Here is a 27,888-nt window from a genome sequence, read left to right as displayed (position 1 = left end):
TATTCAAATCCTGATAAAATCCAGCACTCCTCCATCTTCCCAGCAAACATCCTAATGGGGTGTTTCCTGGGATTTTACTATTAGACTGAACTAACGGCTTAAAAGTTTTAAGTGGCATCATTTCAAGTATTCACGAAACAAAATAACAGCAGACAAAATAACAGCAAACACAGACACTGTAACGATACAAACAAAAACCACAAAACCAATAACCAGTACCAAACCAACTTGCCACTTCTCGACGCCGCGAGGGGCAAGTGCCGGACCTGCGCAGCTTTCGCCGCGTCTTACAGCCGGCGCCTAGGCATCCACCAAGACGTCTTAGCCCAACTCAGCGAGGATCGCTGCCTCGTCTTATGAGCAGGCACCCATACCAGAAAATAAAGCACCTATGGGCTTACCTTATAGCAGTCGTCCGCCAGGTGCGGGGGTCGGGCACGAACCGATGACTCCCCGAGAAACTCTCGGTGCCGGCGTGGAGTAAATCAGCACGCGAACCGCCCCAGCCACCCTCGGAGTCCTGCCGCGGTCGCCAGAAAACTGCTGCCCGTTCCCGAAGGAAAACACAAAACAACCGAGGTCGTTTTATGCGGTGCTTTATTGAGGGCCCTAGGGACCTGAGGACTAGTGTCCAAAGTCAGAGCCCCCACTAACAGAAAATTTCACAGAGTTTATATACTTTCCACAAATGATTACTTCATCAGGTCCCCGTGATGTTTACCAGTTTTCTTAGACTTTAGGATTATGTTGTGCTCTTTCATGTAGTTACTTGAGACTATGCTTATCTGAATCCTCAACCAGAAATTTCCATAGATAACAAACAGGTAAACATTCGAGATAACGATTTCTTTGAGAAAAACAAGATTCAGCCTTCAGTATTCTTCACTAATCTCTTTGCTTTGTTTAAGCAAGAATGCACAAGCTCAGCATGCCCCACTAGTTCCCTAGACTGCTAGGTTACATCAACATCCCACACTGCTCACTAGGCCTCGATACAGACCTTAGCCTAACTACTTCTAACTTTCCATATACAGTAATGCTAACAGTTTGGGGAGGGCCTCAGGGGATTTGGAGGTGGGGGAGCCTCGTGGTGGTTTGGGGGTGCTTTGGGGGTTCCCCACTCACTCTGCCACCCCACCCTGTCCTCCCAGCGAGCTGCAGACTCCCCTGGAGAGTCTGGCGCTGGCCTTCTGCTGCCTGCTCCCCTCCGACCTCATCTTCCTGTCCTCGAGCCTCCACGCGCCCTCCCTGCTCCAACTGGACCTGAGCGGCCACAACCTCACGTCCCCCAGCCTCCTGCAACCCTTGCGGACGCTGCTGGAAGCCGCTTCGTGCTCGCTGCTGCAGCTGGAGCTGCTGGAGTGTCAGCTGGGGGACGCGGAGCTGGAGCTGCTGCTGCCGGCGCTGCGCCGCTGCCGCCGCCTCGGTCTCCTCGGCACCCCCCTGAGCGCGGCGGCGCTGCGCGGCCCTGCCCGACCTGCGCCTCGTGGGCTACTCGCAGCCGCCGCGGGGCTCCGGCCACCACACCCCCACGCAGGGGGAGGAGGGTTTCCCGGCGGAGCTGTGCCGGCTGCTGGCGAGCGCGGGTAGAGCAGACGCCGTGTGGGCGACCAGCCTCCAGCGCTACGGAGCCATCGACTACTTCAGCTTGTAGCATCCCCGCCCCCCCCCCGCCCCCCCCCCCAGGGAAGCTTCACCTCGGGGCGCTGTGCCGGGCTCTGGGCTGTGCCACTCGGTTATGGTGAGTTCATTAAAGCCAACCCCACCTTGCCTGATTAACCCAAGTCCTCCTGGGATGCTTGGCAGGAGGAAGTGGCAGAGCTCAGCGGAGGGGATGGAGCTCTTCTGCTTTTAATGGACCAAGGAGAGAGCTGGCTGCTGTTCTGGCACACAGGGCACTGACCAGAGAATCATTACAGATGGAAAAGCCCTTTGAGCTGCTGGAGTCCAACCCTGACCCCACAGTGCCACAGGCACCACTGAGCCACGGCCCTCAAGCACCTCAGCCCCACGGCTCTGGGACCCCTCCAGGGCTGGGCAGCCTGGCACAGGGGCTGACACCCCTCTCAGGGAAACAGTTCTGCCTCAGCTCCAGCCTCAACCTCCCCTGGGGCACCCTGAGCCCCTTTCCTCTTGGCCTGTAGCTTTTAACTTGGCAGCAGAGACCGACCCTCTCAGCCACAGCCAGGGAGTCAGAGTGATCAGGTCTCCTCTGAGCCTCCTTCTCTGCAGACTGAACCTTTGCCTCAGGTACCCTCATTTAGCCCAGAGCTTCCCAGTGCATCTTCTCCTCTCCCTGCAGCCCCTCAGTGTCCCTGTGGCAGTGAGTGAGGGGCCCAGCACTGAGCACAGCCCTGGAGCTACAGCCTCCCCAGGGCCCAGCACAGGGGACAATCCCTGCCCTGGGGCTGCTGCCACCCCACTGCTCAGCCCAGCCAGGCTGCCACTGGCCTTCTTGCCCCCTTGGGCACGCTGCTGGCTCCTTGCCCTCGGGCAACCTCAGCCCATGGCCACATCCCTCTGAAGAACTTCCCTTCCCTCTACACACCAGCCAACATCACCACAGTGGCACCCACAGTGTGGCAGCAACACTGTCACCGTGGCAGCACCCGTGGGGACACCCACACTGTGGCAGTAGCACCGTGTCACCCACCACAGCTGCACCAACCTCACCATAGCAGCACCAACCTCTCCACAGCTGCACCCACACTGCTGCAGTGGCACCCATCACCTCTAGGCTCATTTCAATTGCCAGAGACCTTTAATATCACAGTGGGGGGACCCACACACAACACCCACATCCCTGGCACCAGCAACGCTCACCTCACCATAGCATCAGCCACACGGTGTGGCTGAGCACCAGCTCTGCCTCCTCCTCCTCCTCCTCGCCCGGGGCCATGCAATGCCCCTTCCCACCCCATCCAAGCCTCACCCCCGCCCCGCGGCTCCGCCGCTCTCCGCCTCCCCCGCCCCTTCCCCTCCCCGCAGCAGCTGCACCAGCTCCCCCGTGAGCCGATACCTCTTCCCCTCCCACCAAAAGTGAGTCGGGGGCTGCTCCGGCCCCTGCTCGTACTCCAAGCCGGACCCTCACTCCAGAGCCAGCGCCAAGCGCACCGGCCCCGCGCCCCCCGCCCGGCCCGGCGCCGGGTGGTACAAGCGCCCGTTCTCCGGCAGCATCACCAGCGCCTCGGGCCGGAGCGGCACGGCCAGCCGCTCCCCGCCGCCGCAGAACGACAGCACGGCGCGGCGGGAGCAGGAGGAGGCTGAGGAGGAGGCGGCCGGGGGCAGGAGGCGGGTGAAGACGATGGGTCTGTGCTCGCAGCGCAGGAAGTTGCGCTCCGCGCCGCAGCGGGACACGAACGGGAATTCGCGCTCGTAGCGGCCGCTGCGGTTCCGCTCCAGCCGCGTGAAGAAGAACGTGAGGAAGGTCACGTCTGCCGGGATGGACCCTCATTAACCCGCGCCTCTCCTTAATTAACAGCCCCCCCTTTTAATTAAGCCGCATCGCCGCTCGTGGTTAGCCCGCTGGGAACGGCCGCTGCGGGGCTGCGAAGGGAGGGTGAGGAAGAAGAGGAGGAGGAAGGCAACGTCTGCTGGGATAAACCATCATTAACCCCTTCCCACAATTAACTCTGTGTGCTCCTAATTAACCTAACCCTCCTAATTAACCTCCAGCCCCCCCTAACTAACCCCCAGTGTCCCCATGATTAACCCCCTTGGAACAACTGCGGTTCTAAGGGAGGGTGAGGAAGAAGAAAATGAGGAGGAGGAAGGCAACGTCTGCTGGGATAAACCATCATTAACCCCTTCCCTGAATTAACTCCCTGTGCTCCTAATTAACCTCCAATCCCCCTAATTAACCTCCAACGCCCCTAACTAACCCCCAGTCCCCCCATGGTTAACCCCCTCAAAACAACCACTGCGATTCTAAGGGAGGGTGAGGAAGAAGAAGATGAGAAAGGCAACGTCTGCTGGGATAACCCCTTCCCACAATTAACCCCCAGTGCTCTTAATTAACCCCAACCCTCCTAATTTAACCTCCAACCCTCCTAATTAACCTCCAACCCTCAGTCCTCTCATGATTAAAGCTGCTCAGAAGAACCACTGCTAAGGGAGTGAGGAAGAGGAAGGTGATACCTGCCAGGATGGACCCTAAGTAACCCCACTAATTAACCCCTAAACCTCCTAATTAACTCCCACCCTCCTAATTAACCCCAACCCTCCTAACTAACCCCCAATTCTCCATAATGAACCCTCCCATAGAGGCTGCCGGGGTTCAGCTCCAGGTGAGTGAGGAAGGCAACGTTAATTAACCTCACACCCTCGTTAATTAACCCTCCCCTAATTAACACCGGAGAAAGGGGGGTGTTCCTTAATGGGAAAGCGATTTGAAGGGGCTGAGGGAGGTTTGGGGGACGAGGGGGGGGGGGGGGGACGGGACACGGGGAGAGATTTGTCTATTGCAACACTTCGCACCCTTGTCTATAGTTTCAGTAATTCTTTTCAACTCTCCCTGCGTAACATGCTTTAGTTTCCGTGCTTTTAGTCTGTACCACCTGTATTGCAGTGGAGCTATGTCCCAAATAGGATAGAATGACAGAACAGAATTAGGACCTGCGAGAATCCCTTCTCAAAAATGTCTCTGGTCACAAAGCAAATTGTTTACTGTAAGCTCCTGACAAGTTGGTTGGGGAGTTGAGTGCTGAATTACTTTATTTTCCCCACAACAATCAACAATAGAAAGTGGGAGAAGCAAAGAAAAGAATGAGAGGGAGACAAAGAGGGAAAAGGTACGATAGTCACCACCACCTCCTGTCCCGGTGCCACCCGCAGCTCTGGCCCCTCATTGTCCCTGTGCCCACACCGTGTCCCCCCACCGTCCCTGTGCCCACACTGTGTCCCCTCATTGTCCCTGTGCCGACACCGTGCCCTCACCATCCCTGTGCCCACACCGTGTCCCCCCACCATCCCTGTGCCCACACCATGTCCCCTGATTGTCCCTGTGCCCACACTGTGTCCCAAACCATCCCTGTGCCCACACCGTGTCCCCCGAGCATCCCTCTGCCCACACTGTGTACCCTCACCATCCCTGTGCCCACACACCATGTCCCCTCAACATCCCTGTGCCCACACCGTGTCCCCCACTATCCCTATGACCACACCGTGTCCCCCCACCACCCCTGTGCCCACATCATGTCCCCTGATTGTCCCCGTGCCCACACTGTGTCCCACACCATCCCTGTGCCCACACGGTGTCCCACAACATCCTTACGCCTACAGCGTGTCCCCTCATCATCCCTGTGCCCACTCCGTGTCCCACACCATCCCTATTCCCAGACCATGTCCCCTCATTGTCACTGTGCCCACACCATGTCCCACACCATCCCTGTGCCCCCACTGTAGCCCCCCACCATCCCTGTGCCCCCACACCATGTCCCCTCACCATCCCTGTACCCACACCATGTCCCACACCATCCCTGTGCCCACTCCGTGTCCCACACAATCCCTATGCCCACACCATGTCCCCTCACCATCCCTGTGCCCACACTGTGTCCCCCCACCATCCCTGTGCCCCCACACCATATCCCCTCACCATCCTTCTGCCCACACCGTGTCCCCTCATTGTCCCTGTGCCCACATCGTGTCCCACACAAGCCCTGTGCCCACACCGTGTCCCCCCATCATTCCTGTGCTCACACTGTGTCCCCTCAGGATCCCTGTGCCCACACCGTGTCCCACACCATCCGTGTGCCCACAGCGTGTCCCCTCATTGTCCGTGTGCCCACACTGTGCCCTCACCATCCCTGTGCTCACACCATGTCTCCTCATTGTCCCTGTGCTTACACCGTGCCCTCACCATCCCTGTGCCCACACCGTGTCCCCTCACAATCCCTGTGCCCACACCGTGTCCCCCCACCATCCCTGTGCCCCCACACCAAGTCCCACACTATACCTGTACCCACACTGTGTCTCCTCACCATCCCTGTGCCCACACCATGTCCCCTCATTGTCCCTGTGCCCACACTGTGTCCCACACCATCCTTGTGCCCACACCATGTCCCACATCATCCCTGTGCCCAAACCATGTCCCCCTCACAATCCCTATACCCACAGTTTCCCCACACCATCCCTGTGCCCCCACACCATGTCCCCTCACCATTCCTGTGCCCACACCGTGTCCCACACCATCCCTGTGCCCACTCCCCTCACCATCCCCTTCTCCCCTCACCATCCCCGTGTCCCCTAACCACCCCCGTGTCCCCTCAACATGCCCTTATCCCCTCACCACCCCCATGTACTCTCATCATCCCCTTGTCCCCTCACCACCTCCGTTTCCCCTCACCAGCCCCATGTCCCCTCACCAACCCCTTTTCTCCTCACCACGCTATTCTCCCCTCACCATCCCCATGTCCCCTCACCATCCCCGTGTCCCCTCCTCTCCCAGGTGTCCCCCTCATCACCCCCGTGTCCCCTGACCATCCCCTTTTCCCCTCACCACCCCCCGTATCCCCTCACCTGCCCAATGTCCCCTCACCACCCCCTTGTCCCCTCACCCTCCCCTTCTCCACTCACCATCCCCCTTATCCCCTCAGCATCCCGGTGTCCCCTAACGATCCCTGTGCCCACACTGTGCCCCTCACCATCCCCGTGTACCCTCTCCACCCCTGTGTCCCCTCACCATCCCCTTCTCCCCTCACCATCCCCATGTCCCCTCACCCCCCCCGTGTCCCCTCACCACCCCCCTTCTCCCCTCACGACCCCCGTGTCCCCTCACCCTCCCCTTCTCCCATCACCATCCCCGTCTCCCCTAACCATTCCCATGTCCCCTCAACATGCCCTTCTCCCTTGACCACCCCCGTGTCCCCTCACTACCCCCGTGTCCCCTCACCATCCCCTTCTCCCCCTCACCACCCCCCGTGTCCCCTCACCATCCCCTTCTCCCCTCACCACCCCCTTGTCCCCTAACCAGCCCCTTCCTCCCCTCACCCCCCCCCGTGTCCCCTCACCTCCTCCATGTCCGCTCACCCCCCCCGTGTCCACTCATCCCCCCGGGTCCGCTCACCAGCCCCATGTCCCCCTCAGCAACCTCTTCTCCCCTCACCAGCCCCTTCTCCCCTCACCGTCCCCGTGTCCCCTCACCGTCCCCGTGTCCCCTCACTGTCCCCGTGTCCCCTCACCACCCCTGTGTCCCCTCACCATCCCTGTGCCCACACCGTGCCCCTCACCATCCCCTTGTCCCCTCACCATACCCTTGTCCCCTCACCCTCCCCGTCTCCCCTCACCATCCCCGTCTCCCCTCACCATCCCCTTCTCCCCTCACCCCCCCCGTGTCCCCTCACCATCCCCGTGTCCCCTCACCACCCCCTTCTCCCCTCACCACCCCCTTCTCCCCTCACTACCCCCGTGTCCCCTCACTACCCCCCGTGTCGCCTCACCCCCCTCTTGTCCCCTCACCTCCCCCATGTCCCCTCACCCCCCCTCGTGTACCCTCACCCCCCCTCGTGTACCCTCACCATCCCTGTGCCCACACTGTGCCCCTCACCATCCCTGTGCCCACACCGTGCCCCACACAATCCCTGTGCCCACACCGTTTCCCCTCATTGTCCCTGTGCCCACACCGTGCCCTCACCATCACTGTGCCCACAGCGAGTCCCACACCATCATTATGCCACACCATGTTCCCTCACCATCCCTGTGCCCACACTGTGTTCCCTCAACATCCCTGTGCCCAAACTGTGTCCCCACACCGTCCCTTTGCTGACACCATGTCTCCTCACCCTCCCTGTGCCCACACCATGTCCCTTCACTATCCCTGTGCCCACACCGTGACCCACACCATCCCTATACCCACACCGTGTCCCCTAATTGTCCCTGTGCTGACACCGAGACCCCACCATCGCTGTGCCCACACTGTGTCCCTCACCATCCCTGTGCCCACACCGTGTCCCGTCATTGTCCCGGTGCCCACACCATGTCCCACACCATCCTTGTGCCCACACAGTGTACCCTCACAATCCCTTTGCCCACACCGTGTCCCCCCACAATTCCTGTGCCCACACTGTGTCCCCTCACCGTCCCTGTGCCCACTCCGTGTCCCCTCACCACCCGCTGTGTCCCCTCACCAGTCCCATGTCCCCTCGCCATCCCCATCTCCCCTCACCATCCCCATCTCCCCTCACCATCCCTGTGCCCACACTGTACCCGTCACCATCCCCTTGTCCCCTCCCCATACCGTTCTCCCCTCACCACCCCCTTGTCCCCTCATCACTCCCGTGGCCCCTCACCTGCCCCATGTCCCCTCACCACCCCCTTTTCCCCTAAACCTCCCCTTCTCCGCTTACCATCCCCATCTACCCTCACCATCCCATTCTCCCCTCACCACCCCCTTCTCCCCTCACCCCCCCATGTCCCCTCACCATCCCCTTTTCCCCCTCACCACCCCCCGTGTCCCCTCACCACCCCCCATGTCCCCTCACCATTCCCTTCTCCCCTCACCATCCCCGTGTCCCCTCACCCCACCCGTGTCCCCTCACCAGCCCCGTGACCCCTCACGACCCCCATGTCCCCTCACCTGCCCAATGTCCCCTCACCAATCCCTTGTACCCTGAACCCCCTGTGTCCCCTCACCCCCCCCCCGTGTCCCCACACCATCCCCTTCTCCCCTCACCACCCCCGTGTCCCCTCATCATCCCTTTCTTCCCTCACCACGCCCTTGTCCCCTCACCACCCCCGTGTCCCCTCACCTGCCCAATGTCCCCTCATCCCCCCGTGTCCCCTCACCAGCCCCTTCTCCCCTCACTATCCCCTTCTCCCCTCACCACCCCCATGTCCTCTCACCATGCCCTTGTCCCCTCACCACCCCCTTTTCCCCTCACCAGCCCCATGTCCCCTCAACCCCCACTTGTCCCCTCACCATCCCCGTGTCCCCTGACCATCCCCTTTTCCCCTCACAACCCCCGTGTCCCCTCACCACCCCCGTGTCCTATCACCAGCCGCATGTCCCCTCACCCCCCCGTGTACCATCACCATCCCTGTGCTCACACTGTGCCCCTCACCACCCCCTTCTCCCCTCACCATCCCCTTCTCCCCTCACCATCCCCGTGTCCCCCCTCATCGTGTCCGCAGCCCCCCGTCGCCCTCCATCATGCCATGCCAATGCCCTCAGACCATCCTGAAGCTGCTGGTGACGGGCTCGGCGCCCTCTCGCACGCGGTGCTGATGCCCATCCTGCAGTACCCCCGCTGTACTCGGCCACCATCGCTGAGCTGGGGGCCTTGCAGCTCGGCTACTACCTGGACGAGGAACGGTGCTGGGCACTGGCGCTGAGTGAGCTGCGGCGGGCGCTGGCCGAGGGCCGCCGGCACTGCTGCCCACGGGTGCTGTGCATCATCAACTCCGGCAGCCCCACCGGTACCCTGCGGCACCAAGGGCTGGGACGGGACCCCAGGGGTGGGACGGGACCACAGGGTTGGGATTGGATGGAACTGGATAGGACCCCAGGGTTGGGATGGGATGGGATGGGACCCCAGGGGTGGGATGGGATGAGATGGGACTCCAGGGGTGGGATGAGTCCCCAGGGTGGGATGGGATGGGACCCCAGGAGTGGGATGAGTCCCCAGGGGTTGGATGGGATGGGACTCCAGGGGTGCGATGGGATGGGACCCCAGGGATGGGATGGGATGGGATGGGATGGTACTGGATGGGACACCAGGGTTGGGATGGGACCCCCAGGGGTGGGACCTCAGGGGTGGGATGGGATAGGACTGGGATGGGACCCCAGGGGTGGCATACGACCCCAGGGGTGGGACGGGACCCTGACGTTGGGATGGGACCCCAGGGATGGGAATTTAGGGCTGGGATGGGACCCCAGGGTTGGGATGGGACTGGATGGGACGGGTTGGGACCCCAGGGGTGGAATGGGATGGGACTCCAGGGTTGGGATGGGACGGGATGGAAACCCAGGGTTGGGATGGGACCTTAGGGGTGGGACCTCAGGGGTGGGATGGGACAGGACTGAGATGGGACTCCAGGGGTGGGATGAGACTGGGATGGGACCCCAGGGGTGGGATGCGACCCCAGGGGTGGAACCCCAAGGGTGGGATGGGACCCTGAGGTTGGAATGGGACCCCAGGGATGCGACTTCAGGGGTGGGATAAGACCCCAGCGGTGGGATGGGACTGGATTGGACCCCAAGGGTGGGATGGGACCTTAGGGCTGGGATGGGACTGGATGGGACCCCAGGGTTGGATAGGTCCCCAGGGGTGGGATGGGATGGGACCCCAGGGGTGGGATGGGACCCCAGGGGTGGGATGAGTCCTCAAGGGGTGATGGGCTGGGACCCCAGGGGTGGGATGGGTCCCCAGGTGTGGGATGGGATGGGATGGGATGGGATGGGATGGGATGGGATGGGACCCCAGGGGTGGGATGGGACGGGATGGGATGGGACCCCAGGGGTGGGATAGGACCCCAGGGGTGGGATGGGATGGGACTGGATTGGACCCCAGGGTTGGGATGGGTCCCCAGGTGTGGGATAGGATGGGATGGGACCCCAGCGGTGGGATGGGACCGCAGGGGTGGGATGGGATGGGACCTTAGGGGAGGGACCTCAGGGGTGGGATGGGATAGGACTGGGATGGGACTCCAGGGGTGGGATGGGATGGGAACCCACGGGTGGGATGGGAGGGGACCGCAGGGGTGGGATGCGACCTCAGAGGTGGGATGGGACCCCAGGGGTGGGATGGGACCTCAGGGGTGGGATGGGACCCCAGGGGTGGGATTGGATGCGACCCCAGGGTTGGGGTGGGATGGGACCCCAGGTTTGGGATGGGACCCAATGTTTGGGATGGGATGGAATGGGACCCCAGGGGTGGGATGAGTCCCCAGGGGTGGGATGGAATGGGATGGGATGGGACTGGATGGGACCCTAGGGTTGGGATGGGATAGGATCCCAGGGGTGGGACCTCAGGGGTGGGATGGGATAGGACTGGGATGGGACCCTAGGGGTGGGATGAGACTGGGATGGGACCCTCATTGTTCCTGTGCCCACACTATGCCCCTCACCATCCCTGTGCCCACACTGTGTCTCACACCATCCCTGTGCCCACAGCGTGTCCCCTCATTGTCACTGTGCCCACACCGTGTCCCACACCATCCTTGTACCGACATCATGTCCCACACCATCGCTGTGCCCACACCTTGTCCCACATCATCCTTATGCCCACACCATGTCCCCTCACCATCCCTGTGCCCACACCGTGTCCCCTCATTGTCCCTGTGCCCACACTATGTCCCCTCACTATCAATGTGCCCGCACCATGTCCCATAACATCCCTGTGCCGACACCATGTCCCTCACCATCCCTGTGCCCACACTGTGCCCCCACACCATCCCTGTGCCCACACCATGTCCGACACCATCCCTGTGCCCACACCATGTTCCACACCATCCCTATAACCACACTGTGCCCCTCCCAATCCATGTGCCCACACTGTGGCCCCCCACCATCCCTGTGCCCGGACACCATGTCCCCTCACCATCCCTGTACGCACACCGTGTCCCCTCATTGTCCCTGTGCCCACACCGTGTCCCCCCACCTTACCTATGCCCACACTGTGTCCCCTCACTATCAATGTGCCCACACCATGTCCCATAACATCCCTGTGCCGACACCATGTCCCTCACCATCCCTGTGCCCACACTGTGCCCCCACACCATCCCTGTGCCCACACAATGTCCCCTCATTGTCCATGTACAGTGTCCCACACCATCCCTGTGCCCACACCGTGCTCCACACCATCCCTGTGCCCATACCATGTCCCCTCACCATCCCCGTGTCCCCTCACCATCCCCTTCTCCGCTCACCATCCCCGTGTCCCCTCACCACCCCCGTGTCCCCGCACATGCCCCGCGCCCCGTCACCACCCCCTTGTCCGCTCACCACCCCCTTGTCCCCTCAACCTCCCCTTCTCCCCTCACCATCCCCATCTCCCCTCACCACCCGCTGTGTCCCCTCACCAGTCCCATGTCCCCTCGCCATCCCCATCTCCCCTCACCATCCCCATCTCCCCTCGCCATCTCCCCTCACCATCCCTGTGCCCACACTGTACCCGTCACAATCCCCTTGTCCACTCACCATCCCCGTGTCCATTCACCATACCATTCTCCCCTCACCACTCCCTTGTCCCCTCACCATCCCAGTGTCCCCTCACCATCCCAGTGTCCCCTCACCACTCCCGTGGCCCCTCACCTGCCCCATGTCCCCTCACCACCCCCTTTTCCCCTCAACCTCCCCTTCTCCCCTCACCATGCCCGTCTCCCCTCACCATCCCCTTGTCCCCTCACCCCACCCGTGTCCCCTCACCACCCCCGTGTCCCCTCATCATCCCTTTCTTCCCTCACCACGCCCTTGTCCCCTCACCACCCCCGTGTCCCCTCACCTGCCCAATGTCCCCTCACCCGCCCCATGTCCCCTCACCAGCCCCTTCTCCCCTCACTACCCCCGTGTCCCCTCACAATCCCCGTGTCCCCTCAACATGCCCTTATTCCCTCACCAGCCGCATGTCCCCTCACCCCCCCGTGTACCATCACCATCCCTGTGCTCACACTGTGCCCCTCACCACCCATTTCTCCCCTCACCATCCCCTTCTCCCCTCACCATCCCTGTGTCCCCCCCCCCATCGTGTCCGCAGCCCCCCGTCGCCCTCCATCATGCCATGCCAATGCCCTCAGACCATCCTGAAGCTGCTGGTGACGGGCTCGGCGCCCTCTCGCACGCGGGTGCTGATGCCCATCCTGCAGTACCCGCTGTACTCGGCCATCATCGCCGAGCTGGGGGCCGTGCAGCTCGGCTACTACCTGGACGAGGAACGGTGCTGGGCACTGGCGCTGAGTGAGCTGCGGCGGGCGCTGGCCGAGGGCCGCCGGCACTGCTGCCCACGGGTGCTGTGCATCATCAACTCCGGCAGCCCCACCGGTACCCTGCGGCACCAAGGGCTGGGACGGGACCCCAGGGGTGGGATGGGTCCCCAGGGGTGGGAAAGGATGGGACCCCAGGGGTGGGATGGGACCCCAGGGGTGGGATGGGATGGGACTGGATGAGAGCCAAGGGTTGGGATGGGATGGGACCCCAGGGGTGGGATGGGATGGGACTCCAGGGGTGGGATGAGTCCCCAAGTGTGGGATGGGACCCCAGGGGTGAGATGGGACCCAAGGGGTGGGATGGGATGGGATGGGACCCCAGGGGTGGGATGAGTCTTCAGGTATGGGATGGGATGGGACCCCAGGGGTGGGATGGCACGCCAGGGGTGGGATGGGATAGAACTGGGATGGGAATCGAGGGGTGGGATGAGACTGGGATGGGACCCCAGGGGTGGGATGCAACCCCAGGGGTGGGATGGGACCCTGAGGTTGGGATGGGACCCCAAGGATAGGACTTCAGGGGTGCAATGGGTCTCCAGGGTTGGGATGGGATGGGACCCCAGGGGTGGGATGGGATGTGATGGGACCCCAGGGGTGGGATGGGATGTGATGGGACCCCAGGGGTGGGATAACTCCCCAGGGGTGGGATGGGATGGGATTGGATGGGACTGGATGGGACCCCAGGGTTAGGATGGGACCCCAGGGGTGGGATGAGAGGGGATGGAATGGGACCCCAGGGGTGGGATGGGAGGGGACCCGAGGGGTGGGATGGGATGGGACCCCAGGGGTGGGATGAGTCTTCAGGGATGGGATGGGAAGGGACCCCAGGGGTGGGATGGGAACCCAGGGGTGGGACCTCAGGAGTGGGATGGGATAGGACTGGGATGGGAATCCAGGAGTGGGGTGGGACTGGCTGGGACCCCAGGGCTGGGATGGGTCCCCAGGGGTGGGATGGGATGGGACCCCAGGGGTGGGATGGGACCTCAGGGGTGGGATGGGACCCTGAGGTTGGGATGGGACCCCAGGGATGGGACTTCACGGGTGGGATGGGACTCCAGGGGTTGGGATGGGACCCCAGGGGTGGGATGGGATGGGACCCCAGGGGTGGGATGGGAGGAGACCCTAGGGGTGGGATGGGATGGATGAGATGGGATCCCACGGGTGGGATGGGACCTCAAGGATGGGATGAGACCCCAAGGGTGGGATGGGATGGGAGTGGCTGGGAACCCCAGGGTTGGGATGCGACCACAGGGGTGGGATGGGATGAGTCCCCAGGGGTGGGATGGGACCCTAGGGGTGGGATGGGACTGGATGGGACCCCAGGGGTGGGATGGGACCCCAGGGGTGGGGTGGGATGGGATTGGATGGGACTGGATGGGACCCCATGGGTGGGATGGGACCTCAGGGGTGAGATGGGATGGGACCCCAGGGGTGGGATGGGATGGGACCCCAGGGGTGGGATGGGATGGGACTGGCTGGGACCCCAGGGGTGGGATGGGATGGGACCCCAGGGGTGGGATGGGATGGGACTGGATGGGACCCCAGGGGTGGGATAGGATGGGACCCTAGGGGTGGGATGGGATGTGATGGGACCCCAGGGCTGGGAGGAGTCCCCAGGGGTGGGATGGGATGTGATGGGACCCCAGGGGTGGGATGGGATGTGATGGGACCCCAGGGCTGGGATGGGATTGGATTGGATGGGACTGGATGGGACCCCAGGGGTGGGATGGGACCCCAGGGGTGGGATGGGATGTGATGGGACCCCAGGGCTGGGATGGGATTGGATTGGATGGGACTGGATGGGACCCCAGGGGTGGGATGGGACCCCAGGGGTGGGATGGGATGGATGGGATGAGATCCCAGGGGTGGGATGGGACATCAGGGATGGGATGGGACCCCAGGGGTGGGATGGCATGGGACTGGATGGGACCCCAGGGGTGGGATGGGATGGGACCCTAAGGGTGGGATGGGATGTGATGGGACCCCAGAGCTGGGATGAGTCCCCAGGGGTGGGATGGGATGGGACCCCAGGGGTGGGATGGGACCCCAGGGGTGGGATGGGATGGGACCCCAGGGGTGGGATGGGATGGGATTGGATGGGACTGGATGGGACCCCAGGGTTGGGATGGGACCCCAGATGTGGGATGCGTCCCCAGTGGTGGGATGGGACCCCAGGGGTGGGATGGGATGGGACCCCCCAGGGATGGGATGGGATGGGACCGTGGGATGGGACTTCAGGGGTGGGATGGGTCGGGACCCCAGGAGTGGGATGGGATGTGATGGGACCCCAGGAATGGGATGAGTCCCCAGGGGTGGGATGGGACCCCAGGGGTGGGATGGGATGGGATTGGATGGGACTGGATGGGACCCCAGGGTTCGGATGGGACCCCAGGGGTGGGATGGGAGGGGATGGAATGGGACCCCAGGGGTGGGATGGGAGGGGACCCGAGGGGTGGGATGGGATGGATGGGATGAGATCCCAGGGGTGGGATGGGACATCAGGGGTGGGATGGGATGGGACCCCAGGGGTGGGATGGAATGGGATGGGATGGGATTGAATGGGACCCTAGGGTTGGGATGGGATGGGACCTTAGGGGTGGGACGGGATGGGACCCCAGGGGTGGGACGGAATGGGATAGGATGGGACTGGATGGGACCCTAGGGATGGGATGGGATGGGATGGGACCTTTGGGGTGGGACCTCAGGGGTGGGATGGGATAGGACTGGGATGGGACTCCAGGGGTGGGACGAGAGTGGGATGGGACCCCAGGGGTGGGATGTGACCCCAGGGGTGGGACCCCAAGGGTGGGATGGGACCCTGAGGTTGGAATGGGACCCCAGGGATGGGACTTCAGGGGTGGGATGGGACCCCAGGGTTGGGATGGGACTGGATGGGACCCCAGGGTTGGGATGGGACTCCAGGGGTGGGATGAGTCCCCAGGAGTGGGATGGGATGGGACCCCAGGGGTGGAATGGGACCCCAGGGGTGGGATGGGATGGGACTGGATGGGACCCCACGGTTGGGATGGGTTCACAGGGGTGGGATTGGACCCCAGGGGTGGGAGGGGTCCCCAGGGGTGGGAGGGGACTGGATGGGACCCCAGGGTTGGGATGGGATGATACCCCAGGGGTGGGATGGGATGGGACCCAGGGGTGGGATGGGATGTAATGGGATGGGATCCCAGGGGTGGGATGGGATGGGACCCCATGGCTGGGATGGGATGGAATGGGATGGGATAGGACTGGGATGGTACTCCAGGGGTGGATTGAGACTAGGATGGGACCCCAAGGGTGGGATGCGACCACAGGGGTGGGATGGGATGTGACCCCAAGGGTGGGATGGGATGGGACCCCAGGGGTGGGATGGGATGGGAACCCAGGGGTGGGATGGGAGGGGAACCCAGGGGTGGGATGGGAGGGGACCCCAGGGTTGGGATGGGATGGGACCCCAGGGGTGGGATGGGACCTCAGGGGTGGGATTGGATGCGACCCCAGGGTTGGGGTGGGATGGGACCCAATGGTTGGGATGGGATGGAATGGGACCCCAGGGGTGGGATGAGTCCCCAGGGGTGGGATGGAATGGGATGGGCTGGGACTGGATGGGACCCTAGGGTTGGGATGGGATAGGATCCCAGGGGTGGGACCTCAGGGGTGGGATGGGATAGGACTGGGATGGGACCCTAGGGGTGGGATGAGACTGGGATGGGACCCTCATTGTTCCTGTGCCCACACTGTGCCCCTCACCATCCCTGTGCCCACACTGTGTCTCACACCATCCCTGTGCCCACAGCGTGTCCCCTCATTGTCACTGTGCCCACACCGTGTCCCACACCATCCGTGTACCGACATCATGTCCCACACCATCGCTGTGCCCACACCTTGTCCCACATCATCCTTATGCCCACACCATGTCCCCTCACCATCCCTGTGCCCACACCGTGTCCCCTCATTGTCCCTGTGCCCACAGTGTGCCCTCACCATCCCTGTGCCCGCACCGTGTCCCACACCATCCTTGTGACCACATCGTGTCCCACGCCATCGCTGTGCCCACACCTTGTCCCACACCATCCTTATGCCCACACCATGTCCGACACCATCCCTGTGCCCACACCATGTTCCACACCATCCCTATAACCACACTGTGCCCCTCCCAATCCATGTGCCCACACTGTGGCCCCCCACCATCCCTGTGCCCGGACACCATGTCCCCTCACCATCCCTGTACGCACACCGTGTCCCCTCATTGTCCCTGTGCCCACACCGTGTCCCCCCACCTTACCTATGCCCACACTGTGTCCCCTCACTATCAATGTGCCCACACCATGTCCCATAACATCCCTGTGCCGACACCATGTCCCTCACCATCCCTGTGCCCACACTGTGCCCCCACACCATCCCTGTGCCCACACAATGTCCCCTCATTGTCCATGTAGTGTCCCACACCATCCCTGTGCCCACACCGTGCTCCACACCATCCCTGTGCCCATACCATGTCCCCTCACCATCCCCGTGTCCCCTCACCATCCCCTTCTCCGCTCACCATCCCCGTGTCCCCTCACCACCCCCGTGTCCCCGCACATGCCCCGCGCCCCGTCACCACCCCCTTGTCCGCTCACCATCCCCTTGTCCCCTCAACCTCCCCTTCTCCCCTCACCATCCCCATCTCCCCTCACCACCCGCTGTGTCCCCTCACCAGTCCCATGTCCCCTCGCCATCCCCATCTCCCCTCGCCATCTCCCCTCACCATCCCTGTGCCCACACTGTACCCGTCACAATCCCCTTGTCCACTCACCATCCCCGTGTCCATTCACCATACCATTCTCCCCTCACCACTCCCTTGTCCCCTCACCACCCCCGTGTCCCCTCACCTGCCCAATGTCCCCTCACCCGCCCCGTGTCCCCTCACCAGCCCCTTCTCCCCTCACTATCCCCTTCTCCCCTCACCACCCCCGTGTCCCCTCACAATCCCCGTGTCCCCTCAACATGCCCTTATCTCCTCACCACCCCCGTGTCCCCTCACCAGCCACATGTCCCCTCACCCCCCCGTGTACCATCACCATCCCTGTGCTCACACTGTGCCCCTCACCACCCCCTTCTCCCCTCACCATCCCCTTCTCCCCTCACCATCCCCTTCTCCCCTCACCATCCCCATGTCCCCTCACCATCCCTGTGTCCCCCCCCCATCGTGTCCGTAGCCCCCCGTCACCCTCCATCATGCCATGCCAATGCCCTCAGACCATCCTGAAGCTGCTGGTGACGGGCTCGGCGCCCTCTCGCACGCGGGTGCTGATGCCCATCCTGCAGTACCCGCTGTACTCGGCCGCCATCGCCGAGCTGGGGGCCTTGCAGCTCGGCTACTACCTGGACGAGGAACGGTGCTGGGCACTGGCGCTGAGTGAGCTGCGGCGGGCGCTGGCCGAGGGCCGCCGGCACTGCTGCACACGGGTGCTGTGCATCATCAACTCCGGCAGCCCCACCGGTACCCTGCGGCACCAAGGGCTGGGACGGGACCCCAGGGGTGGGATGGGTCCCCAGGGGTGGGAAAGGATGGGACCCCAGGGGTGGGATGGGACCCCAGGGGTGGGATGGGATGGGACTGGATGAGAGCCAAGGGTTGGGATGGGATGGGACCCCAGGGGTGGGATGGGATGGGACTCCAGGGGTGGGATGAGTCCCCAAGTGTGGGATGGGACCCCAGGGGTGAGATGGGACCCAAGGGGTGAGATGGGATGGGATGGGACCCCAGGGGTGGGATGAGTCTTCAGGTATGGGATGGGATGGGACCCCAGGGGTGGGATGGCACGCCAGGGGTGGGATGGGATAGAACTGGGATGGGAATCGAGGGGTGGGATGAGACTGGGATGGGACCCCAGGGGTGGGATGCAACCCCAGGGGTGGGATGGGACCCTGAGGTTGGGATGGGACCCCAAGGATAGGACTTCAGGGGTGCAATGGGTCTCCAGGGTTGGGATGGGATGGGACCCCAGGGGTGGAATGGGATGGGACCCTAGGGGTGGGATGGGATGTGATGGGACCCCAGGGGTGGGATAACTCCCCAGGGGTGGGATAACTCCCCAGGGGTGGGATGGGATGGGATTGGATGGGACTGGATGGGACCCCAGGGTTAGGATGGGACCCCAGGGGTGGGATGAGAGGGGATGGAATGGGACCCCAGGGGTGGGATGGGAGGGGACCCGAGGGGTGGGATGGGATGGGACCCCAGGGGTGGGATGAGTCTTCAGGGATGGGATGGGAAGGGACCCCAGGGGTGGGATGGGAACCCAGGGGTGGGACCTCAGGAGTGGGATGGGATAGGACTGGGATGGGAATCCAGGAGTGGGGTGGGACTGGCTGGGACCCCAGGGTTGGGATGGGTCCCCAGGGGTGGGATGGGATGGGACCCCAGGGGTGGGATGGGACCTCAGGGGTGGGATGGGACCCTGAGGTTGGGATGGGACCCCAGGGATGGGACTTCACGGGTGGGATGGGACTCCAGGGGTTGGGATGGGACCCCAGGGGTGGGATGGGATGGGACCCCAGGGGTGGGATGGGAGGAGACCCTAGGGGTGGGATGGGATGGATGGGATGGGATCCCACGGGTGGGATGGGACCTCAAGGATGGGATGAGACCCCAAGGGTGGGATGGGATGGGAGTGGCTGGGAACCCCAGGGTTGGGATGCGACCACAGGGGTGGGATGGGACACCAGGGGTGGGATGGGACCTCAGGGATGGAACCCGAGGGGTGGGATGGGACCCTGAGGTTGGGATGGGACCCCAGGGATGGGATGGGTCTCCAGGGTTGGGATGGGATGGGACCCCAGGGGTGGGATGGCATGGGACTGGATGGGACCCAAGGTTTGGGAGGGGATGGGACCCTAGGCGTGGGATGGGATGTGATGGGACCCCAGGGGTGGGATGGGATGAGTCCCCAGGGGTGGGATGGGACCCTAGGGGTGGGATGGGACTGGATGGGACCCCAGGGGTGGGATGGGACCCCAGGGGTGGGGTGGGATGGGATTGGATGGGACTGGATGGGACCCCATGGGTGGGATGGGACCTCAGGGGTGAGATGGGATGGGACCCCAGGGGTGGGATGGGATGGGACTGGCTGGGACCCCAGGGGTGGGATGGGATGGGACCCCAGGGGTGGGATGGGATGGGACTGGATGGGACCCCAGGGGTGGGATGGGATGGGACCCTAGGGGTGGGATGGGATGTGATGGGACCCCAGGGCTGGGAGGAGTCCCCAGGGGTGGGATGGGATGTGATGGGACCCCAGGGGTGGGATGGGATGTGATGGGACCCCAGGGTTGGGATGGGATTGGATTGGATGGGACTGGATGGGACCCCAGGGGTGGGATGGGACCCCAGGGGTGGGATGGGATGGATGGGATGAGATCCCAGGGGTGGGATGGGACATCAGGGATGGGATGGGACCCCAGGGGTGGGATGGCATGGGACTGGATGGGACCCCAGGGGTGGGATGGGATGGGACCCTAAGGGTGGGATGGGATGTGATGGGACCCCAGAGCTGGGATGAGTCCCCAGGGGTGGGATGGGATGGGACCCCAGGGGTGGGATGGGACCCCAGGGGTGGGATGGGATGGGACCCCAGGGGTGGGATGGGATGGGATTGGATGGGACTGGATGGGACCCCAGGGTTGGGATGGGACCCCAGATGTGGGATGCGTCCCCAGTGGTGGGATGGGACCCCAGGGGTGGGATGGGATGGGACCCCAGGGATGGGATGGGATGGGACCGTGGGATGGGACTTCAGGGGTGGGATGGGTCGGGACCCCAGGAGTGGGATGGGATGTGATGGGACCCCAGGAATGGGATGAGATTGGATGGGACTGGATGGGACCCCAGGGTTCGGATGGGACCCCAGGGGTGGGATGGGAGGGGATGGAATGGGACCCCAGGGGTGGGATGGGAGGGGACCCGAGGGGTGGGATGGGATGGATGGGATGAGATCCCAGGGGTGGGATGGGACATCAGGGATGGGATGGGACCCCAGGGGTGGGATGGGATGGGACCCCAGGGGTGGGGTGGGATGGGACTGGCTGGGACCCCAGGGTTGGGATGGGACCCCAGGGGTGGGATGGGATGGGACCCCAGGGGTGGGATGGGACCTCAGGGGTGGGATGGGACCCTGAGGTTGGGATGGGACCCCAGGGATGGGACTTGAGGGGTGGGATGGGACTCCAGGGTTGGGATGGGACCCCAGGGGTGGGATGGGATGGGAGTGGATGGGACCCAGGTTTGGGATGGGATGGGACCCCAGGGGTGGGACCTCAGGAGTGGGATGGGATAGGACTGGGATGGGAATCCAGGGGTGGGATGAGACTGGGATGGGACCCCAGGGGTGGGATGCGACCCCAGGGGTGGGACTGGACCCTGAGGTTGGGATGGGACCCCAGGGATAGGACTTCAGGGATGGGATGGGTCTCCAGGGTTGGGATGGGATGGGACCCCAGGGGTGGGATGGGACCCCAGGGGTGGGATGGGACCCCAGGGGTGGGATGGGATGGGACTGGATGGGACCCAAGGGTTGGGAGTGGATGGGACCCTAGGGGTGGGATGGGATGTGATGGGACCCCAGGGGTGGGATGGGACGGGATGGGACCCCAGGGGTGGGATGGGACCCCAGGGGTGGGATGGGAGGGGACCCCAGGGGTGGGATGGGATGCGACCCCAGGGGTGGGATGGGATGGGACTGGATGGGACCCAAGGGTTGGGAGTGGATGGGACCCTAGGGGTGGGATGGGATGTGATGGGACACCAGGGGTGGGATGGGATGTGATGGGACCCCAGGGGTGGGATGGGATGGGACCCCAGGGGTGGGATGGGACTGGATGGGACCCCAGGGGTGGGATGGGACCCCAGGGGTGGGATGGGATGGGACCCCAGGGGTGGGATGGGACTGGATGGGACCCCAGGGGTGGGATGGGACCCCAGGGGTGGGATGAGTCCCCAGGGGTGGGATGGGAGGGGACCCCAGGGGTGGGATGGGAGGGGACCCCAGGGGTGGGATAGGATGGGACTGGATGGGAAACCAGGGGTGGGATGGGATGGGACCCTAGGGGTGGGATGGGATGTGATGGGACCCCAGGGCTGGGATGAGTCCCCAGGGGTGGGATGGGACCCCAGGGGTGGGATGAGATGTGATGGGACCTCAGGGGTGAGATGGGATGGGACTGGATGGGAACCCAGGGTTGGGATGAGTCCCCAGGGGTGGGATGGGATGGGGCCCCAGGGGTGGGATGGGGCGCCAGGGGTGGGATGGGATGGGACCCCAGGTTTGGGATGGGATGGAACTGGTTGGGACCCCAGGGATGGGATGAGTCTCCAGGGGTGGGATGGGACCCCAGGGGTGGGGTGGGATGGGACAGGATGGGATGGGACCCCAGGGGTGGGATGAGTCCCCAGGGGTGGGATGGGACCCCAGGGGTGGGATGGGATGGGACCCTAGGGATGGGATGGAATGGGACTGGTTGGGACCCCAGGGGTGGGATGGGATGGGAACCCAGGGATGGGATGGGTCCGTAGGGGTGGGCTGGGACTCCAGGGGTCGGATGGAATGGGATGGGATGGTACTGGATTGGACCCCAGGGTTGGGATGGGATGGGAACCCAGGGATGGGATGGGTCCGTAGGGGTGGGCTGGGACTCCAGGGGTCGGATGGAATGGGATGGGATGGTACTGGATTGGACCCCAGGGTTGGGATGGGATGGGAACCCAGGGGTGGGATGGGATGGGACCCCAGGGGTGGGATGGGATGGGATGGGACCCCAGGGGTGGGATGGGACGGGACCCCAGGGGTGGGATGGGACGGGACCCCAGGGGTGGTATGCGTCCCCAGGGGTGGGATGGGACCCAAGGGGTGGGATGGGATGTAATGGGATGGGATGGGACTGGATGGGACCCCAGGGCTGGGATGGGACCCCAGGGGTGGGACCTCAGGGGTGGGATGGGATAGGACTGGGATGGAACCCCAGGGGTGGGATGTGACCACAGGGGTGGGACCCCAGGGGTGGGATGGGACCCTGAGGTTTGGATGGGACCCCAAGGATTGGAGTTCAGGGGTGGGATGGGACCCCAGGATTGGGATGGGACTGGATGGGATCCCAGGGGTGGGATGGGATGGCATGCGACCCCAGTGGTGGGATGAGTCCCCAGAGGTGGGATGGGATGGGACCCCAAGGGTGGGATGGGACCCCAGGGGTGGGATGGGATGGGACCCCAGGGGTGGGATGGGACCCCAGGGGTGGGATGGGATGGGATGGGATGGGATGGGATGGGATGGGATGGGATGGGATGGGAGCCCAGGGGTGGGATGGGGCCCCAGGGGTGGGATGGGATGGGACTGGCTGGGACCCCAGGGGTGGGATGGGATGGGACCCCAGGGGTGGGATGGGATGGGACTGGATGGGACCCCAGGGGTGGGATGGGATGGGACCCTAGGGGTGGGATGGGATGTGATGGGACCCCAGGGCTGGGAGGAGTCCCCAGGGGTGGGATGGGATGTGATGGGACCCCAGGTGTGGGATGGGATGTGATGGGACCCCAGGGTTGGGATGGGATTGGATTGGATGGGACTGGATGGGACCCCAGGGGTGGGATGGGACCCCAGGGGTGGGATGGGATGGATGGGATGAGATCCCAGGGGTGGGATGGGACATCAGGGATGGGATGGGACCCCAGGGGTGGGATGGCATGGGACTGGATGGGACCCCAGGGGTGGGATGGGATGGGACCCTAAGGGTGGGATGGGATGTGATGGGACCCCAGAGCTGGGATGAGTCCCCAGGGGTGGGATGGGATGGGACCCCAGGGGTGGGATGGGACCCCAGGGGTGGGATGGGATGGGACCGCAGGGGTGGGATGGGATGGGATTGGATGGGACTGGATGGGACCCCAGGGTTGGGATGGGACCCCAGATGTGGGATGCGTCCCCAGTGGTGGGATGGGACCCCAGGGGTGGGATGGGATGGGACCCCAGGGATGGGATGGGATGGGACCGTGGGATGGGACTTCAGGGGTGGGATGGGTCGGGACCCCAGGAGTGGGATGGGATGTGATGGGACCCCAGGAATGGGATGAGACCCCAGGGGTGGGATGGGACCCCAGGGGTGGGATGGGATGGGATTGGATGGGACCCCAGGGGTGGGATGGGAGGGGACCCGAGGGGTGGGATGGGATGGATGGGATGAGATCCCAGGGGTGGGATGGGACATCAGGGATGGGATGGGACCCCAGGGGTGGGATGGGATGGGACCCCAGGGGTGGGGTGGGATGGGACTGGCTGGGACCCCAGGGTTGGGATGGGACCCCAGGGGTGGGATGGGATGGGACCCCAGGGGTGGGATGGGATGGGACCCCAGGGGTGGGATGGGACCCTGAGGTTGGGATGGGACCCCAGGGATGGGACTTGAGGGGTGGGATGGGACTCCAGGGTTGGGATGGGACCCCAGGGGTGGGATGGGATGGGAGTGGATGGGACCCAGGTTTGGGATGGGATGGGACCCCAGGGGTGGGACCTCAGGAGTGGGATGGGATAGGACTGGGATGGGAATCCAGGGGTGGGATGAGACTGGGATGGGACCCCAGGGGTGGGATGCGACCCCAGGGGTGGGACTGGACCCTGAGGTTGGGATGGGACCCCAGGGATGGGACTTCAGGGATGGGATGGGTCTCCAGGGTTGGGATGGGATGGGACCCCAGGGGTGGGATGGGACCCCAGGGGTGGGATGGGACCCCAGGGGTGGGATGGGATGGGACTGGATGGGACCCAAGGGTTGGGAGTGGATGGGACCCTAGGGGTGGGATGGGATGTGATGGGACCCCAGGGGTGGGATGGGACTGGCTGGGACCCCAGGGTTGGGATGGGACCCCAGGGGTGGGATGGGATGGGACCCCAGGGGTGGGATGGGATGGGACCCCAGGGGTGGGATGGGACCCTGAGGTTGGGATGGGACCCCAGGGATGGGACTTGAGGGGTGGGATGGGACTCCAGGGTTGGGATGGGACCCCAGGGGTGGGATGGGATGGGAGTGGATGGGACCCAGGTTTGGGATGGGATGGGACCCCAGGGGTGGGACCTCAGGAGTGGGATGGGATAGGACTGGGATGGGAATCCAGGGGTGGGATGAGACTGGGATGGGACCCCAGGGGTGGGATGCGACCCCAGGGGTGGGACTGGACCCTGAGGTTGGGATGGGACCCCAGGGATAGGACTTCAGGGATGGGATGGGTCTCCAGGGTTGGGATGGGATGGGACCCCAGGGGTGGGATGGGACCCCAGGGGTGGGATGGGACCCCAGGGGTGGGATGGGATGGGACTGGATGGGACCCAAGGGTTGGGAGTGGATGGGACCCTAGGGGTGGGATGGGATGTGATGGGACCCCAGGGGTGGGATGGGATGTGATGGGACCCCAGGGGTGGGATGGGACGGGATGGGACCCCAGGGGTGGGATGGGACGGGATGGGACCCCAGGGGTGGGATGGGACCCCAGGGGTGGGATGGGATGGGATTGGATGGGACCCCAGGGGTGGGATGGGACCCCAGGGGTGGGATGGGAGGGGACCCCAGGGGTGGGATGGGATGCGACCCCAGGGGTGGGATGGGATGCGACCCCAGGGGTGGGATGGGATGGGACTGGATGGGACCCAAGGGTTGGGAGTGGATGGGACCCTAGGGGTGGGATGGGATGTGATGGGACACCAGGGGTGGGATGGGATGTGATGGGACCCCAGGGATGGGATGGGACCCCAGGGGTGGGATGGGACTGGATGGGACCCCAGGGGTGGGATGGGACCCCAGGGGTGGGATGGGATGGGACCCCAGGGGTGGGATGGGACTGGATGGGACCCCAGGGTTGGGATGGGAACCCAGGGGTGGGATGGGATGGGACCCCAGGGGTGGGATAGGATGGGACTGGATGGGAAACCAGGGGTGGGATGGGATGGGACCCTAGGGGTGGGATGGGATGTGATGGGACCCCAGGGCTGGGATGAGTCCCCAGGGGTGGGATGGGACCCCAGGGGTGGGATGAGATGTGATGGGACCTCAGGGGTGAGATGGGATGGGACTGGATGGGAACCCAGGGTTGGGATGAGTCCCCAGGGGTGGGATGGGATGGGGCCCCAGGGGTGGGATGGGGCGCCAGGGGTGGGATGGGATGGGACCCCAGGTTTGGGATGGGATGGAACTGGTTGGGACCCCAGGGATGGGATGAGTCTCCAGGGGTGGGATGGGACCCCAGGGGTGGGGTGGGATGGGACAGGATGGGATGGGACCCCAGGGGTGGGATGAGTCCCCAGGGGTGGGATGGGACCCCAGGGGTGGGATGGGATGGGACCCTAGGGATGGGATGGAATGGGACTGGTTGGGACCCCAGGGGTGGGATGGGATGGGAACCCAGGGATGGGATGGGTCCGTAGGGGTGGGCTGGGACTCCAGGGGTCGGATGGAATGGGATGGGATGGTACTGGATTGGACCCCAGGGTTGGGATGGGATGGGAACCCAGGGGTGGGATGGGATGGGACCCCAGGGGTGGGATGGGATGGGATGGGACCCCAGGGGTGGGATGGGACGGGACCCCAGGGGTGGGATGGGACCCAAGGGGTGGGATGGGATGTAATGGGATGGGATGGGACTGGATGGGACCCCAGGGCTGGGATGGGACCCCAGGGGTGGGACCTCAGGGGTGGGATGGGATAGGACTGGGATGGAACCCCAGGGGTGGGATGTGACCACAGGGGTGGGACCCCAGGGGTGGGATGGGACCCTGAGGTTTGGATGGGACCCCAAGGATTGGAGTTCAGGGGTGGGATGGGACCCCAGGATTGGGATGGGACTGGATGGGATCCCAGGGGTGGGATGGGATGGCATGCGACCCCAGTGGTGGGATGAGTCCCCAGAGGTGGGATGGGATGGGACCCCAAGGGTGGGATGGGACCCCAGGGGTGGGATGGGATGGGACCCCAGGGGTGGGATGGGATGGGACCCCAGGGGTGGGATGGGACCCCAGGGGTGGGATGGGATGGGATGGGATGGGATGGGATGGGAGCCCAGGGGTGGGATGGGGCCCCAGGGGTGGGATGGGATGGGATGGGGCCCCAGGGTGGGATGGGATGGGACTGGTTGGGACCCCAGGGGTGGGATGGGATGGGACCCCAGGGGTGGGACAGGATGGGACCCCAGGGGTGGGACAGGATGGGATGGGAGCCCAGGGGTGGGATGGGGCCCCAGGGGTGGGATGGGATGGGATGGGGCCCCAGGGTGGGATGGGATGGGATGGGGTCCCAGGGGTGGGATGGGATGGGACTGGTTGGGACCCCAGGGGTGGGATGGGATGGGACCCCAGGTGTGGGGTGGGTCCCCAGGTGTGGGGTGGGATGGAACCCCAGGGGTGGGGAGGGACTGGATGGGACCCCAGGGGTCAGATGGGACCCCAGGGGTGGGACCTCAGGGGTCGGATGGTATAGGACTGGGATGGGACTCCAGGGGTGGGATGAGACTGGGAAGGGACCCCAGGGGTGGAACCCCAGGAGTGGGATGGGACCCTGAGGTTGGCATGGGACCCCAGGGATGGGACTTCAGGGGTGGGATGGGATGGGACCCCAGGGATGGGATGGGATGGGACTGGGATGGGACCTCAGGGATGGGATGGGACCCCAGGGGTGGGATGGGACCCCAGGGGTGGGATATCAGGGATGGGATGGGATCCTGGGACTGGGATGGGACCCTGGGGATAGGACCCTGGGGCTGGGATGGGACCCTGAGGTTGGGATGGGACTTCTGGTACCAGGGCTGTGAGCTCCCAGTGCCCTCCCAGTCCCATTCTGAGACCCCCAGTGCTTTACTGGTCCTACTAAGACCTCCAAAACATACCCAAGAACTGGGTTGAGACCCTCCAAAAGCCATAGGAAGTGGGACTGAGTCCCCTCAAATCCATTAGGAGT

At 64.1% G+C, this 27,888-nt stretch overlaps 2 protein-coding genes across 2 annotated transcripts in view; both read left to right on the top strand.

The window, feature by feature from the left end:
• Positions 1-1,655, top strand: part of LOC133624872 (leucine-rich repeat-containing protein 14-like) — a 36,201-nt gene extending 34,546 nt beyond the window's left edge. The window contains 2 exon segments of the mRNA XM_061989665.1: positions 1,152-1,463; positions 1,465-1,655. Coding sequence (XP_061845649.1) covers positions 1,152-1,463; positions 1,465-1,654 — 502 coding nt within the window. The 3' untranslated portion in view covers position 1,655.
• Positions 1,656-9,150: 7,495 nt separating this feature from the next.
• The window catches only part of LOC133624871 (leucine-rich repeat-containing protein 14-like), a 37,671-nt gene continuing 18,933 nt past the window's right edge, over positions 9,151-27,888 (top strand). Inside the window, 1 exon segment of the mRNA XM_061989664.1 lies at positions 9,151-9,184. Coding sequence (XP_061845648.1) covers positions 9,151-9,184 — 34 coding nt within the window.

The sequence above is a fragment of the Colius striatus genome, chromosome 2 (assembly GCF_028858725.1).
Source record: "Colius striatus isolate bColStr4 chromosome 2, bColStr4.1.hap1, whole genome shotgun sequence".
Classification (NCBI taxonomy): domain Eukaryota; kingdom Metazoa; phylum Chordata; class Aves; order Coliiformes; family Coliidae; genus Colius; species Colius striatus.
Note: the sequence above shows the minus strand (reverse complement) of the source record. Positions and strands in the feature narration are given on the sequence as shown.